At 41.8% G+C, this 14,038-nt stretch overlaps 1 protein-coding gene across 3 annotated transcripts in view; it reads right to left on the bottom strand.

Annotated features, from left to right (window-relative positions):
- Positions 1–520: 520 nt before the first annotated feature.
- SPART (spartin) overlaps positions 521–14,038 on the bottom strand; it is a 52,158-nt gene continuing 38,640 nt past the window's right edge. For 2 of the 3 annotated variants that reach the window (XM_073613305.1, XM_073613306.1), the window contains exons 5-8: positions 11,829–12,023; positions 8,849–9,007; positions 8,672–8,762; positions 521–994 (exon numbers count right to left, since the gene is read on the bottom strand). In XM_073613305.1, coding sequence (XP_073469406.1) covers positions 802–994; positions 8,672–8,762; positions 8,849–9,007; positions 11,829–12,023 — 638 coding nt within the window. In that variant the 3' untranslated portion in view covers positions 521–801. Of the gene's footprint in view, positions 995–6,944; positions 6,991–8,671; positions 8,763–8,848; positions 9,008–11,828; positions 12,024–14,038 lie in introns of all 3 variants that reach the window. The other variant, XM_073613307.1, reaches the window with a different exon arrangement.

Below are 14,038 nucleotides of genomic sequence, written 5' to 3'. Positions count from 1 at the left end.
TGATGCTTCCTTCCTAGTTGTCGGACCTCAATACTTTACCGACACAACAACAATTTGAAATAAAAGTCAGAATGAACTTTTTTTTTTTTTTCTACACTTGTTCCAGGCTAGGGACCCAGAAACCAAAGCTTTGTAACCAGGCAACTCGTTTTTCAGGAAAACAAAAGCAGCCCATTCATTCAAGTCTGCTAAATCTTACAGAAAGATCACCCAACCTGCAGAGAATACTGTCAGGTGAAAAGCAGCTTATCCAAACGTGATCAGTTGTTGCCAGAGAATACAACCCTTCTAGTGTCCAGCAACATCCATTATAAGTGGATATGTATAGGTAAGCAAGTGTTCTGTTGCTTAGTGCTTTGCCATCTTTGACCAAATGTTCATGTTAGTGCAGAATAAATACAGAACAGCTTTTACCAATATAATTCCTTTTCTTATCGCCCTCTCCTCTACTCTGATGGTTTCCCCAGTTGTGTCCCTTTGGTTTGAAAGCTCATTACCTTTATTTATTAGCTAAAACTAGTTAACATACAGTATATTCAGTTCCTCAAGCACCACTCCTATCCTAAACTGCAATACAAGGATGCCCACCTTTTACTGAGCAATGCATTTTGGGACATAACATCAGACTTGTACATTTCTAACCTATGCCACACCCAATAAGAACAGGCAGGTAGATACAGCTATGTGTAATTGAAGGGACATTTAGAATAATGGTTCTGTAAACTGCAGGAAGAGCTTGTGGGAAAACGAGGGTTAAATCAGCGTTTTCTGTAAAGCATCGGGTAAAAGGCCGGCAGTGGTTTAGTGGGGTTCCTTCTTCTTGTTCGGTTTCTCGATCAGTTTATATTCATCCAGAATTGCATGGCTGGTTTCTTTTGCAGTTTTTTTCACAATGGCTTTTACACCCAGGTGATCAATGTTAAATGCAGTTACTCCAACGTTGATGGCAGAATTGACAGCATCATTAGTAGCGTGCCCAGCATCTTTTCCATACCTAGATCACGAATTGAAAGATTTTACAAATAGTTCAATAATCACATTATTAGATGGCATTGGCTAGAGATTTATTATGGGCACAGTTGTGCAATTAATTTGCCAAGTAAACAGGTGCCTAATCCTGCCCCCCCCAAGCCAAAATGGAATAAATAGTTTTTTGGTAACATTCTTTACAAACATTCAAAGAAAAGGCAGATATTTTGTAGACGGCATCAAGGACATTGATAACGCAGTCAATAAAATCTAGTGATCCTCTATTGGGGGTATTATCAAGATACTGCATGTATCCTATGTATGCACATAAAAATTTTAGAGAAAGCATTTTACTAGATAATGGAAATGTATTCCAATATCAGTATCACCCACATTTTGAACTGCTTCTTGGCAAATTAATGGCACAAATTACTGTGAACCTAAACACATTAGAGCTGAACAAGAATAACCAGATTTTATATTTGAATTGATTAAAATAATTATCCATCCCCCTAATTACCTGGATTAAACAGAATTATTTTGGTTTGTGATACACAAGTACAAAAGCCGTCACACAACTGTCGTACCGGCACTTTAAAAAGCAGAAGAAAGGAATGTAGATTGTTTATGTGCAATCAGTTCCCTGATATAGTCAGCAGCTGGTTATTGTGAGCAATCAGACATTTATTGCCCATTTACATTTGCCGTGAATTTATTGCGCAGATGTTGCATTAAGGGGGCATATTAATTTGAAAGTTGTCTAAACACACAAAAACCAAACAATGCAGCGCACAACAATTCATGGTAGTCCATTACTGTACATTGTTTTGCACTGCATCACAAGGGTGTTGAGGTGCCTTTCAGAATAAATTACACTCAGGGTACCAACAAGCATGATGAGGTATTGCACCCTATAACGCAACACTGTAAATGGACCCTTATAGTTCCTCTATAAGCACATTATTTCCTCAAAGCATGTCAGTGAGACAGTAAGGTGTGACTTTTGTACATTTCAGACATAAAGATGTAATGCCTGGGAAAAAAGGGAAGGACTCTTCATATCAAAACTGGGCTGAGCACTAGAGGGCTATCTGTTTTTGTTCATGTAGAAATGCAGGTAATAAAAAAAACCTTTTTTCCATAGAAAGCTATTTTTTGTGTTCATCTAACTATATAGCTGAAGACAATCTAGTTAAGCAGATTTAGGTACACATTCACAAATCTGCCTGTGAACAGGGCTGGATCGCAACTATATGTCACAATGGTCTCTTATATTGATTATACCTTTCTCAATGCAGCCTTACCTTGGTAGGAACCACAGTATAAATAAATGTAATCTATATGTGCTAAACCAGTGTGTTTCTCAACTCCAGTCCTCAAGGCGCCCCAACAGGTCATGTTTTCAGGATTTCCCTCAGATGAAACAGCTGTGGTATTTACTAAGGCAGTGAAACTGATCAAATCACCTGTGCAAAATAATGGAAATCCTGAAAACATGACCTGTTGGGGCGCCTTGAGGACTGGAGTTGAGAAACACTGTGCTAAACTGTTAATGTTGTTCAGCAGAACTCAGAAAATCTTCCCTAAGCTCAATGGGTTGATTGCTTCTGCATGTTACTGTGAAGACGGTTCCAGTAATCAGAGTGAGAAGAACAATCGCTGAGTTATAAATATCTATCCGACCCAACCAATCCCTGAAGTTCTTGTGCAGAAGTATGGTTTGAGAAATGATCAGTATTTGGGTCACTTATCCAGTGTTTTCCATCTCCTAGGCTTCTGCCTAGAGCAGCCTCTCTCAACCTTTTCAACATAGAGGAATCCTGGAAATAAACTTTCCAATCTCAAGAAACCCCTGCTAATATTGATTATATCTACAGCTCATGCTCATTAGTGCGATTGTCAGTGGGCAGAATGCTCCTTACACTTGTGGTCATTGGGAAGAATTACCCCCTTAGTGCCGGTTCACACAGGGACGGCAGGACTTGCAGGTCACCTTACCGAGGCGACCTGCACACGACTTCAGCGGCGACTTGCAAAACGACTTCTGTATAGAAGTCAATGCAAGTCGCCTGAAGTCGCCCCAAAAATACTACAGGAACCTTTTTCTAAGTCGGAGCGACTTGCGTTGCTCCTATTAGAACATTTCCGTAGTACAGAACGGGAGGAGACTTGTCAGGCGGCTAGGTCGCCTGACAAGTCGCCCCTTTGTGAAACGGCACTGACAGATAGCTAAAAAGGTCAATAGTATTAGTGGGATCTGAGAGGCAGAAGGTTCTAATTGTTCAATGAACCCCTAGCAACCTCTGGAGGAACCCTGGCGTTCCACAGAACCCTGGTCCAGAGTGTCTCTCCACTTGGGCTTTGCCTCAGCCTAGGACATGTGCTAGAGGCTCAAGAGATTTGTTGCCTGTTTGAGTGGATACCTAGAGGTAGCTGGTCTTGCAAGGAATTTTCTGCAGAGAAGCTGGGTAGAAGTCTCTAGACACTGTAAGAAGGATTCATCACTGATCAATGAAGGTATCTGACTGCTCTAAGGCTCCATGTACACTAGCAGCTCCTAAACTCAACTCCATAAAAGCCTAGGTGTCCATGTACACATAGGCGTTTAGGAGCTACTGAGGTTAGAGGAGGTTTAACCTCACTCTCCTGAATGTGGAAGAATTGCATTTAGGATAGGAATATTTTGACTGCTGGGCCGCAAAACACGCAAAATCTCGGCAACGTTTTGCATTTTTCCCCAGCCAGCAGTCAAAGAACTAGACTCTGAGATGGAAATGTTAGTTTGCTACACTGCACAGAGAATCATTTCGCACCACCCTAGGAGGAGTGCTGCACAGCTGAAATATATAAAGACCTGTGGCTGCCTCTGATATTCCGGGTAAAGTTTTCCAGCTTCTAGGGTCATATTTCTGCTTGCCGGGCAGTTAATGAGCATCGTGAGAATGCCTATTTACTGTTCAATAAGCACACTGACGAAACAGGAAGATACAAAGCTGAAGCAGGAGAAATGGGGATCACCTGCCTGGGTTTTGTAGCAGAGTTGTATGAATCCAAAGACATTCTGAAAAAGAACTACAAATCCTTTGGCAGGTAAGTCTTCATAACAAATATTTTGTATATTCCAAATGTGTATTTAGCTGTCAGCCTTCAGTTCAGATTTGGCCTCAGTTGAAACTATGAACCACATGTGAATTGTACAAGAACCGCATTCCTGTTCAATTAACATGCGATTCAGTGCAGTGCAATTTGCGTTTATTCATTTTGAATGAGCTCAAATCACACCACATTGCACCAAAGTTGTGCATGTAGGAATTTTGGAACCGCACTGCAACTGCATCGCATGATACTTTAGTACCATGCGAACCGGTGCCGGCAAACACACTGTTATTGTGACCTGCGTTTGGGGGGGTTGGCAAAGCCCCTTTTACACTTGTGCGACTTGGCACTGCAAAGTCGCATGACAAGGCATATGGGTACCGTTCATATGCGTTTGACTTCAAAGTAGTCCCTGCACTACTTTGGTCCGACTTTGATGTCCATAGACCTCAAGATTACACAGGCATTGCCTCAAGTCGGGTGATTTTCAGGTTGCACAAGTGTGAAAGGGGCCTTAGACTGCACTGACAGCTGCAGCGGATTCCAAGGGCAGTGCGATCTGAATGCGGTAAGGTGTATGGATCGCGGCATTTCCTGAACTTCCTAGCCTTGTTGCCCTTTAAAACTTCCTGATAATCCATATATAAGGATGCATACAAGTCAGTTATGTTATCTTTAAACATAGCCCAGGATGTTTAAAGTCCTTCCCTTTTTACCAGCAACAGACCCAAAATTGACCCAGCATTGCTTTGTACAGATTACCAATTGTCATATCCTAACAAATAAAACATTTTGCAGCAAAACGCCAATCATTAGCTGTATATTCTTTAAAAGGCAAATCTATTTAATAAATATAGCTGTTATCGCCCATTTTATCTATACGCTTCATGTGCCCTCATCTCTATATACAGCACACCAAATTTTTTTTTGTTTTTTTACTTTTGAATGAAGCAGGGAATATTGAAAATCACTGCCATGTTTTTTTTTTGCTTTCCAGGGCTTCATTAGAAGGATTTCCCTGCAGTTTGTGTTGCACAAGCGAGAATAAATCTCCAACAGCAACACAAACAACTGCAATGCCCTGTACACACAGTCGGATTTTCCGACGGAAAATGTGTGATAGGACCTTGTTGTTGGAAATTCCGACCGTGTGTAGGCTCCATCACACATTTTCCATCGGAATTTCTGACGCACAAAGTTTGAGAGCAGGCTATAAAATTTTCCGACAACAAAATCCGTTGTCGGAATTTCCGATTGTCTTCATAACAAAATCCGATGGAAAAATCCGATGGACAAAGTGCCATGCATGCTCAGAATAAGTTAAGAGATGAAAGCTATTGGCTGCTGCCCCGTTTATAGTCCCAAACGTACGTGTTTTATGTCACCGCGTTTAGAACGATCAGATTTTCTGACAACTTTGTGTGACCGTGTATATGCAAGACAAGTTTGAGCCAACATCCGTCGGAAAAAATCCTAGGATTTTGTTGTCGGAATGTCCGATCGTGTGTACGAGGCAAAACACTTTTTTTTAGTGGAGCAATGACAAGGCCTAAGCAGAGTCCAGGATAGAAGTAAAAACCCAACAGGGGTTCTTACCTCCTATCTAAAACAAAAAATGGCTTGGATATATACTCCAACAAATGCACCAAAATAATTTATATCAATGTCCCATTCAACAAACCTAATTTGAGTAAGAGTAGGCATGTGGAGTGTTCATTGGCAGAATGATGACCATAAATCCACATTGAACATTGTTTCTTCAGAAGTGAACTATGGGCAATTCATTGACCTATACCCAACATTTTGATACAGTGTCAGCACTGTGTTGGACATGAATACGTAAATCAGACACAATTCCCATTTATAGAGCTGAACATTTGAAAGGCACACTATTTTAATGGTTTTTAAACTGGCTTCCTCCTATGGGGTGGCTCTAAATCTTGTGCTTGATTTGGTTACATCCCAGCAGGTACGAATATCGCAAAATATGACATGACCCTTATTTATTTTCATATTAAAGTGAACCTTCAGTCAGGTTTTCATCTTTCCATCTATTAAATCTTCTGCCCTTGTTGTTTTAACTTTGGATAATAAAACATTTTTTTTCTGTATGTAAATACCTTATACAGCCCACTTCCTGTTTCTTGTCTGGTAAAAAGCCAAGGCTTATGACATCATGCACAGCTCTCTCTCTCATTCTTGTGAGAGTTTGCCAGGAAGGGGGGAGGGGGGTGAGTCATAAGAGGGCCAATGAGAGCTGCAGGTGTGCATCTGTGTAAATCCAGGAAGTGAACAGGCAGTGGCTTCAGCTGCCCACAGGTAAAATGGTTGCAGCCAGACTCAGTGGAGGGAGATTTCTGCAGCATATTTGGCAAGTACAGAATGACAGTATATATTAAATATGCATGGTGGTTGGAGGGAAGCTTCAGAATGGCAAAAATGTTTTTATTACAAATTATGTGAGCAGACTGCAGTTCCTCCAGGTACTGATATAGCACTTGGTAATACACATTTCTTTTAGGCAGGCCATAGATGATGCGATTTTCTTTCCTGCAACCCTGCTGCACTGGCCGAGATTTGATCCAGCTATGGCCGGCTTAAGTTAGGCCTATTTTTGCAGAACCCTGTCTCTCCCCAACAACAATATACGTTCGTCATCTCCTCCTCTTAACTACTGGGTCACCAACATGGCTATAGGATAGGTAGGACTAGCTACAGACTCGTCTATAAAATGGAAGAGAACAGCTATTAAAAAAAACACTATGTACAAAATATTGGTATAAGTTAGCAAAATGTTTTTTAGGGTATGACATTTTTATTCACCAAATGCTTTAAATGATAAAGCAGTTAACATATTAAAACACATAAACTGTATTCACTTAGGGTTTTGTTGCCGGAGGTTCAACCACCTTTTCTCCCCTATATCTAGAATAAAAATCATTACGCTTATGTTAGATAAATAAAATTTACATAATACAATAATAGAACCTTGAGAGGGCGTTCGTTTTGAAGTTTCCATTTGGAATTGAATTCGGCCATCTGCTTGGAATACCTTTACAAAACAATTATGTACGTTTTTCCCAGTATTAACAGCACTCAGCTGATTTAAACCTATACACTGCAGGCTGAATGAGAAAAAAAAAACCCCAAAACATAAAAAACAAAACAAAAGACAGATATACAGTATGGACAAATACACAGCTGCAGCTATTGTATTTTGAAACCTGGCCCTGCTGGCTTTCAAAATACCTGAATAGCAGCTCCAACTGATTGGATACAGTTGCAAAAGTCAAAATGATTGATCAACTTTTGGCAGGATTTGGCTTTATAGCGAACCATTCAGATAAGCTACATCTGTTATCTGCCTGCAATACCAGTATTCACCAGAAGATGGTGTACTGGTACCCTACTCACCCTGATGTTACTATGCAGAGTTGGCTGCAAAAAAGGGAAATACACTTTAAAAATCAGTGCAACTAAAACATTTCTTTTTTTGTTTTTATTTCCTCCATTCAGTGCACCAGGCAGGGCTGCAACCAGGCATGTTAAGAAGTGTACTGTTGAGCCATAAAGGATCTGTGTGTTAGCAGGCAGCATAATTTCCAATGTCACCTCCACCTCGCTTGACAATACATAGGCAATTTTTTCAACTTGCCTGTTGTCCATTTGGGGATTTGTATATTTCACCTTAAAAAACATTTTACAACCCCTTTCTTAAGGTGGTCACCTTACACATATGTGGGATGACAAAAGGGTGGGCTTTAAAGCCCACATGCAGCACATATGCCCAGGGCCGTTGATAAGGCAGTACAGCCAACCCTCCTGTACAGGGCCCGGGCCCCATCAGTTCAAAAGGGGGGACCAGGGAACCTGCAGAGCCGGAGGTCCGGCTGTACTGTCTTATTGCAAACACCAATCCTCTTCTGCCTCCTCCTGCAGCGCTGCCGGCTTCTCCTCTTTTCCCCTCCGGCTGCACTGCAGGGGGATTGGTCCTAGCACATGTGCCCCTTTCCCCCACAGAGCTGCTGGCTTCCCTCCTCTCCTGCCGGAAGCTGCTATGGGCACACACAGGGATGATTCAGGATGGAGAGCGGGGGAAGAGGCCGGTAAATATGTCATTTACCGGCCCCTTCCTTTCCTGAATGATCAATGAGCAATCGGTACCAATCACAGCTGTGTCCATTTATCACTAATCGCTTTAGTTTGTGAATGAGTAGGAAGCCTCAGAGCGCTACCTATTCATTCATCTGTGCACCCGAGTCTGCAGAGAAAGGGACTGCTAAATCTATGTCCTTAGTCATTTTCGGCCGAATGGGGGCCCTGTAGCAACATTTGTAATAGCAGCCCTGCATGCGCTTTACTGGGCAGCCGATGTTTATCTACTGAGAGCGCGCTCACTGCGCATTCTCAGCACAAAGACAACTCTCAGACCAGACTAAATAATCGGTAGCCGATGGGACGAAGGTTCCGAGATCACTGATCCTTCCCGCCCCCTGGGCATTCAGAACTGGAATACTGGGGTGGGTGGGAAATGGTTAAACAAATTGTACATTAACGCACATTATACATTACAGCATACTGGAAAAGTCCCAAGAATGACACCTACTTATATTTGACGGTATGCACGGTTTCTGTGGCCACACTCTTTGCTATGTTCTTCCCAGCATACTCCAGGCCCAGCCAGACAGTTGCAAATCCTAAAAAGATTAAAAAAAGGGTTCATGTTAACATGTTGAAACTGGTGGATTGTAGAGGAGGAAGAGACCTCAGGTTCTGTGAATACCTTGTACACCACTAGCTGCTACCACCATAGCGCCATCCAGTGGAGACTTCCCATCCTTGTCTTTCTTCAAAGATTCTGGAATTAGCTTGCTGCCATGTTTCTTCACATGTGGCCCGAGTTCTCTGCCGACACAACTCGCAATGGCACAGACACCATCCACTATAGGAGATATATATATGTTTTACAAGATACGTACTCACTGGTTGCATACAAGAAGAAAAAAAAAAAAAAAAAAAAAAGGCTTTCCCTAATCACCGACATGGTTTCCAATAATAACCAAAAATGTTATTTTTCCTTCTATACACATGGTCTCTGATTCTCTATCACTTTGTTGACTGAAGATGTGGATCTTAAAATTTATAAACTGATAATGTATAGACGTTACCCACAACAAAAAAAATCCCATGCTCAGCAAAATATGGTAGCTACCACTGCCAAGAGAAATATCTTCCTCAATAAATACAATTTCCCTGGTTGCCTGTTGCTATAAAATCTTCAGAGCCACCAACCTGGAATATACATACAGATCAGAAAGTCAGATTGAAGTGGAAATTCCTGATCTGCATTCTTGTCCAGGCCTGTGTGTCTCCAAAAAAGTCACAAAGCCACTAGATTAATATGACCATCAATGAGCATTGCCAGGATGAGAGGGCAGCAATGGCAGTATCTGGAAATTCTATATCCTACAGCGTAGACACTTGGAGCAGAGGAAGGGCCTGTGTACACGGGATATTGTTCTTATTAGAACAGTTTCTCCCCATATAAGTCAATGTGAATGAAAAAGCAGCTTGAACAAGCTTAGGAAGCCAAAAACAGGTCAGAAGGAGATCAGAAGCATCTCAAATATAAGAACCTGTAAGCAAGCTTTGTTTGCTGATCTACAGAAGCCAGATAAATTTTTGTTAAAAGGAGAATGTACCGTTGTTTATTTTCAGCATACTGGGACAATGATAGTATGGAATTACAGTATCTGAAGCTAAGGCCGGCCTTAGACAGTTCGAATCTCAGTCGGTTCAGCAGGAACCGGCCAAGATTTGAACCATGTATGGACAGGCTGAGCTGATCGATCAACTTGGATACAACCAGCCTGCTAGATTTTACATGCGATTATCACTAGTGACTACCGAATACTCACATGCTTGTGTAAATACTGACACAGAAAAGCATCAGTGTTTACCCGAGTACAGCTTCATACAGCCATTCACTTCTATGGCTATAGCTGTACCCGCCCTTTGCAGCTCCCTGGGTGCAGAAAAACACCTGGATCTATGGGTAGCTGTATGCGGCACCTGTGGCTCCCTGGGTGCAGGTTTTTTTTTTTTTTTTTTTAACACACCAGAGTAGGTTTGTGACACAAACTACCTGTGTTCATGGGCCATAAAATTCTTTGTATGGTAAAAGACTGACTAAATGGCAGGTAGAATTATGTGTTATTGTCTCAAACACTGGGCACAGCTATTATGATAACATACAAAATACATAAACATACAGTGGTCATATGTGAAAAATGGCACTGCACCGTACCGCCAATAGCAGCTTTTTTTAACAGAAGTGAAGAAAGTTTTACACCAGTTTAGTTGCATGTGTTAGATCTAAATATTAACATGTATGGTGTAAATGGGGAACGATTAGAACCTAGGTCTGGTTTCTATTGGTATCTGGGGCTCGGTTAGAGATATTTTCCCCAACTTCCTGTCATGCTGACATTTTATACAATGTATACAAGTTTTTTTTTTTTTTTTTTTTATAAGAGTACTGTATAGTATTATATGGTATTAAAGAGAGTATATTAGAGTAGGGGAAGGTTGGAACTCAGAACCAGATTTTTGTCTGCATCCCTGTTGCAGATTTTCCCTCACTTCATTTTTTGGTAAAATGTCAGCAAAGCAGGAAGTAGAGCTGGCCATAGATTATGTGATTTTATTTCCTGCAACTATGGGTTTGGGGAGCCATCCCTGCTGGGAGAACACAGGGATTATTGCTACTGGCCATAGCTGCTGGCAATAATCACATGCTGAAGATCCCATATGCTGATTGTACAATCAGCCTGCCCATACATGGATCGAATCTCAGCTGGTCCCTGCTGAACCGGCTGAGATTCGATCCATTTATGGTCAGCTTAACCTCTTCCAGCCTGGGCTGTAGGTGAGAGAAGGCTACAGCGCGACTTACTTTGCCATCCTCCCATGATCGTGCTGCCACTAGTGCTGTCAATCAGTCGGTGTCACCTATCAGTGCCAGCTTAGCGCCCATCAGTTAATGAGAAAAAAAAATTACCTGTTTGCAAAATTTTATAATAAACTATCAACATTTTTTTTAGTTTTTCAAAATTCTGTTTTGTTTGTTTAGCAAAAAAAAAAAAAACTAATGGGGATTAAATATGACCAAAAGAAAGCACTATTTGTGTGACAAAAATGTCATATGGGTACACAGTGTTGCATGACCGTGCAATTGTCATTCAAAGTGCGACAGCTAAAAATTGGCCTGGGCAGGAAGGGGGTAAAAGTGCCCAGTATTGAAGTGGTTAAGGAGTAATCTCTCTAATGGAGCAATGAATAACGGTGGAAACCAGACAGGATTTCTAATCCTTCCTCGCTCTATTCAGAACCGTTAAAAAACATTTTTTGGCTTAAAACACACTTTAATGGAATCATTCTACATAATTGCATAGCTGGACTGGATGGCGCATTTGTATCTGCCCACAGTTTAGCTTTAATTCATTTCCATAACCCAAACATATGAGCCGCCCACCCATTCATGAAGTTTCAAGCCAATTATTAAAGAATAAAAGGCAAAAGCGACTATGCTATCATGTTCACAGTGCTCCTGTAGGGACATTATTAAATAGCAATGTAAACTTTGGAATTGCAGGTTTTTTCTTTGTCAGTATGAAAATGATATCATTAAACTTGAGTAATATTGTCAATGCCCACGCTTCTTAGGTTCTGTAAACTGATATACAGTTAGGATCTTTTTTTACCTAGGAACTGGCTGACTTTCACTGCACCGCCGGTAGCCTGCTGTGCCACATGAAGTCCCTTGGCCACTGTGGGATTGACTTCCATAGGTCTGTCCTCAGGCTGAATATGTTCTCTTAATTTTGTAGCACCTTTGTGAATGGCTCTTTCCGTCAGCTCTGCTCCTTTCACCAAGCCCCAGTTCAGCCAAGAGGCCCCTAGATTGAAACATAGCATTTAAAGTCCAAAAAACAGTAGGTTATAATCTACAAAAGGAAAGATAGTATCCGCTGCTGAGGGATCCATACTCCAGGTGGATTGAGTCACAACACCACATGTATACCCTTAAGTCCTCCAGGGAGTTTCTTGAGCTCAGCTGTTTCCTGGCTGGCATTCATTTTTTGTTTTTTTGTCCGGTTGTGTCTCTAACTTTGGGGACCTCTATCTTGGTATACATGTTTGTGGCGCTTGGGCTGGGCCCCCCTGCCCCAAACCGTTGCCCCTGTAGGTGAGCGCATGAGTGCTGTTGGCATTTGTTCTCCGCTGTGGTTTCTCCCTTACTGGCATGCTGGTGTCTTTTGTATATGTATCAGCACACCAGAATTTCTCCTTATGAAGCATGATTTGCTAAATGCATCGAGAGTTCACATCTGGACAAAAGAACTGTGTTAAAAACTCATCTTTATTTCTCTAAGTTTGGAAGGCTTTAATTTGTTATACATTTATGAGATAATACTAGATGTGTTATGTCTATTATTAGATCTGCGGTCTATGACACAACAATACCTTGAAGCATCGTGGGTTACAATGCAGAGGAAACACCTCTCTACTCCGGCTTACCTCTATTCTATACTACCCAGGGGTCTCCATACGTTCTAAACAAAGGGCTAGTTTATTGCCCTTCGCACTTAGGGGGGGCAGACTGTGGCCAGTGGGAGTTGAAAATGCCCTGGCATCAGCGGAAGTAAACAATGCCTTAGGCTTGGTGGTCAGTGGGTGTAAAACAATTACATAGTGTCTGTGGTCAATAGGAGGAGGATTAGTGCTCTATCATTGATATTCATTGGAGGAATAAAGCTCCATTTATTGGTATTAGTTGGAGAAATAGTGCCCCATCACTAGTATTAGTTGGAGAAATAGTGCCCCATCGCTGGTATTAGTTGGAGTAATAGTGCCCCATCGCTGGTATTAGTTGGAGTAATAGTGCCCCATCGCTGGTATTAGTTGGAGTAATAGTGCCCCATCGCTGGTATTAGTTGGAGTAATAGTGCCCCATCGCTGGTATTAGTTGGAGTAATAGTGCCCCATCGCTGGTATTAGTTGGAGTAATAGTGCCCCATCGCTGGTATTAGTTGGAGTAATAGTGCCCCATCGCTGGTATTAGTTGGCGTAATAGTGCCCCATCGCTGGTATTAGTTGGAGTAATAGTGCCCCATCGCTGGTATTAGTTGGAGTAATAGTGCCCCATCGCTGGTATTAGTTGGAGTAATAGTGCCCCATCATTGGTGTTAGTTGGAGAAATAGTGCCCCATCACCATTAGTTGGAGCAATAGTGCCCCCTCACTGGTATTAGTTGGAGGAATAGTGCCCCATTATTAGCATCAATTAGAGGGATAGTGCCCCATTTTTGGGTGTCAGTGGCAGGAATTATGCCCCACTATTGGTGTCCAGTGGGACGAATACTGCACCCAGAGCTAGATAAAGCAAAAGGGCAGCAGTTTGGATGCCACCTCTATAGTTAAGTTACAGGCTGCAATACCCCATTCCAAACTGACATGAACCAATAGATTTAATGACTGGTCAGCTTTTTACATGTCCATTGACAATATTTCCCTGTAGTAATTTTTTTCTTTACTCCCTCCCCTAAAGACCAATAAACCTCTGACAGCTGGATGCTCCATATATTATTCATCATTGATGCCATCCTTTTAGCTGTGTAAGTGATCTCCGCACAACTAAACCACCAACTTTTGGCAGAGGTGACCTTAGACGGAACACTGTATGGCAAATACGACCAACTGCCCCTTTTTCTACCTTCATATTTCCTTCTGCAAGGTATGTCCCACTTGTATTCAGAGTAACATTTTTTCCAGCTCGGTAAGCTACTTTTCCCTTATTGCAGTCACTAACAGGAGACTAATGTAGACAGAGGGTTTATCAATGCAAGAGGCCTAAGGCTAGATAAGACCTGAGCTGTAATGCCCCGTAAACACGGTCGGATTTTCGGACGGAA

The sequence above is a fragment of the Aquarana catesbeiana genome, linkage group LG02, assembly GCF_042186555.1.
Source record: "Aquarana catesbeiana isolate 2022-GZ linkage group LG02, ASM4218655v1, whole genome shotgun sequence".
Lineage (NCBI taxonomy): Eukaryota > Metazoa > Chordata > Amphibia > Anura > Ranidae > Aquarana > Aquarana catesbeiana.
The sequence above is the reverse complement of the archived record's forward strand: the minus strand, read 5'-3'. Positions and strand labels throughout refer to the sequence as shown.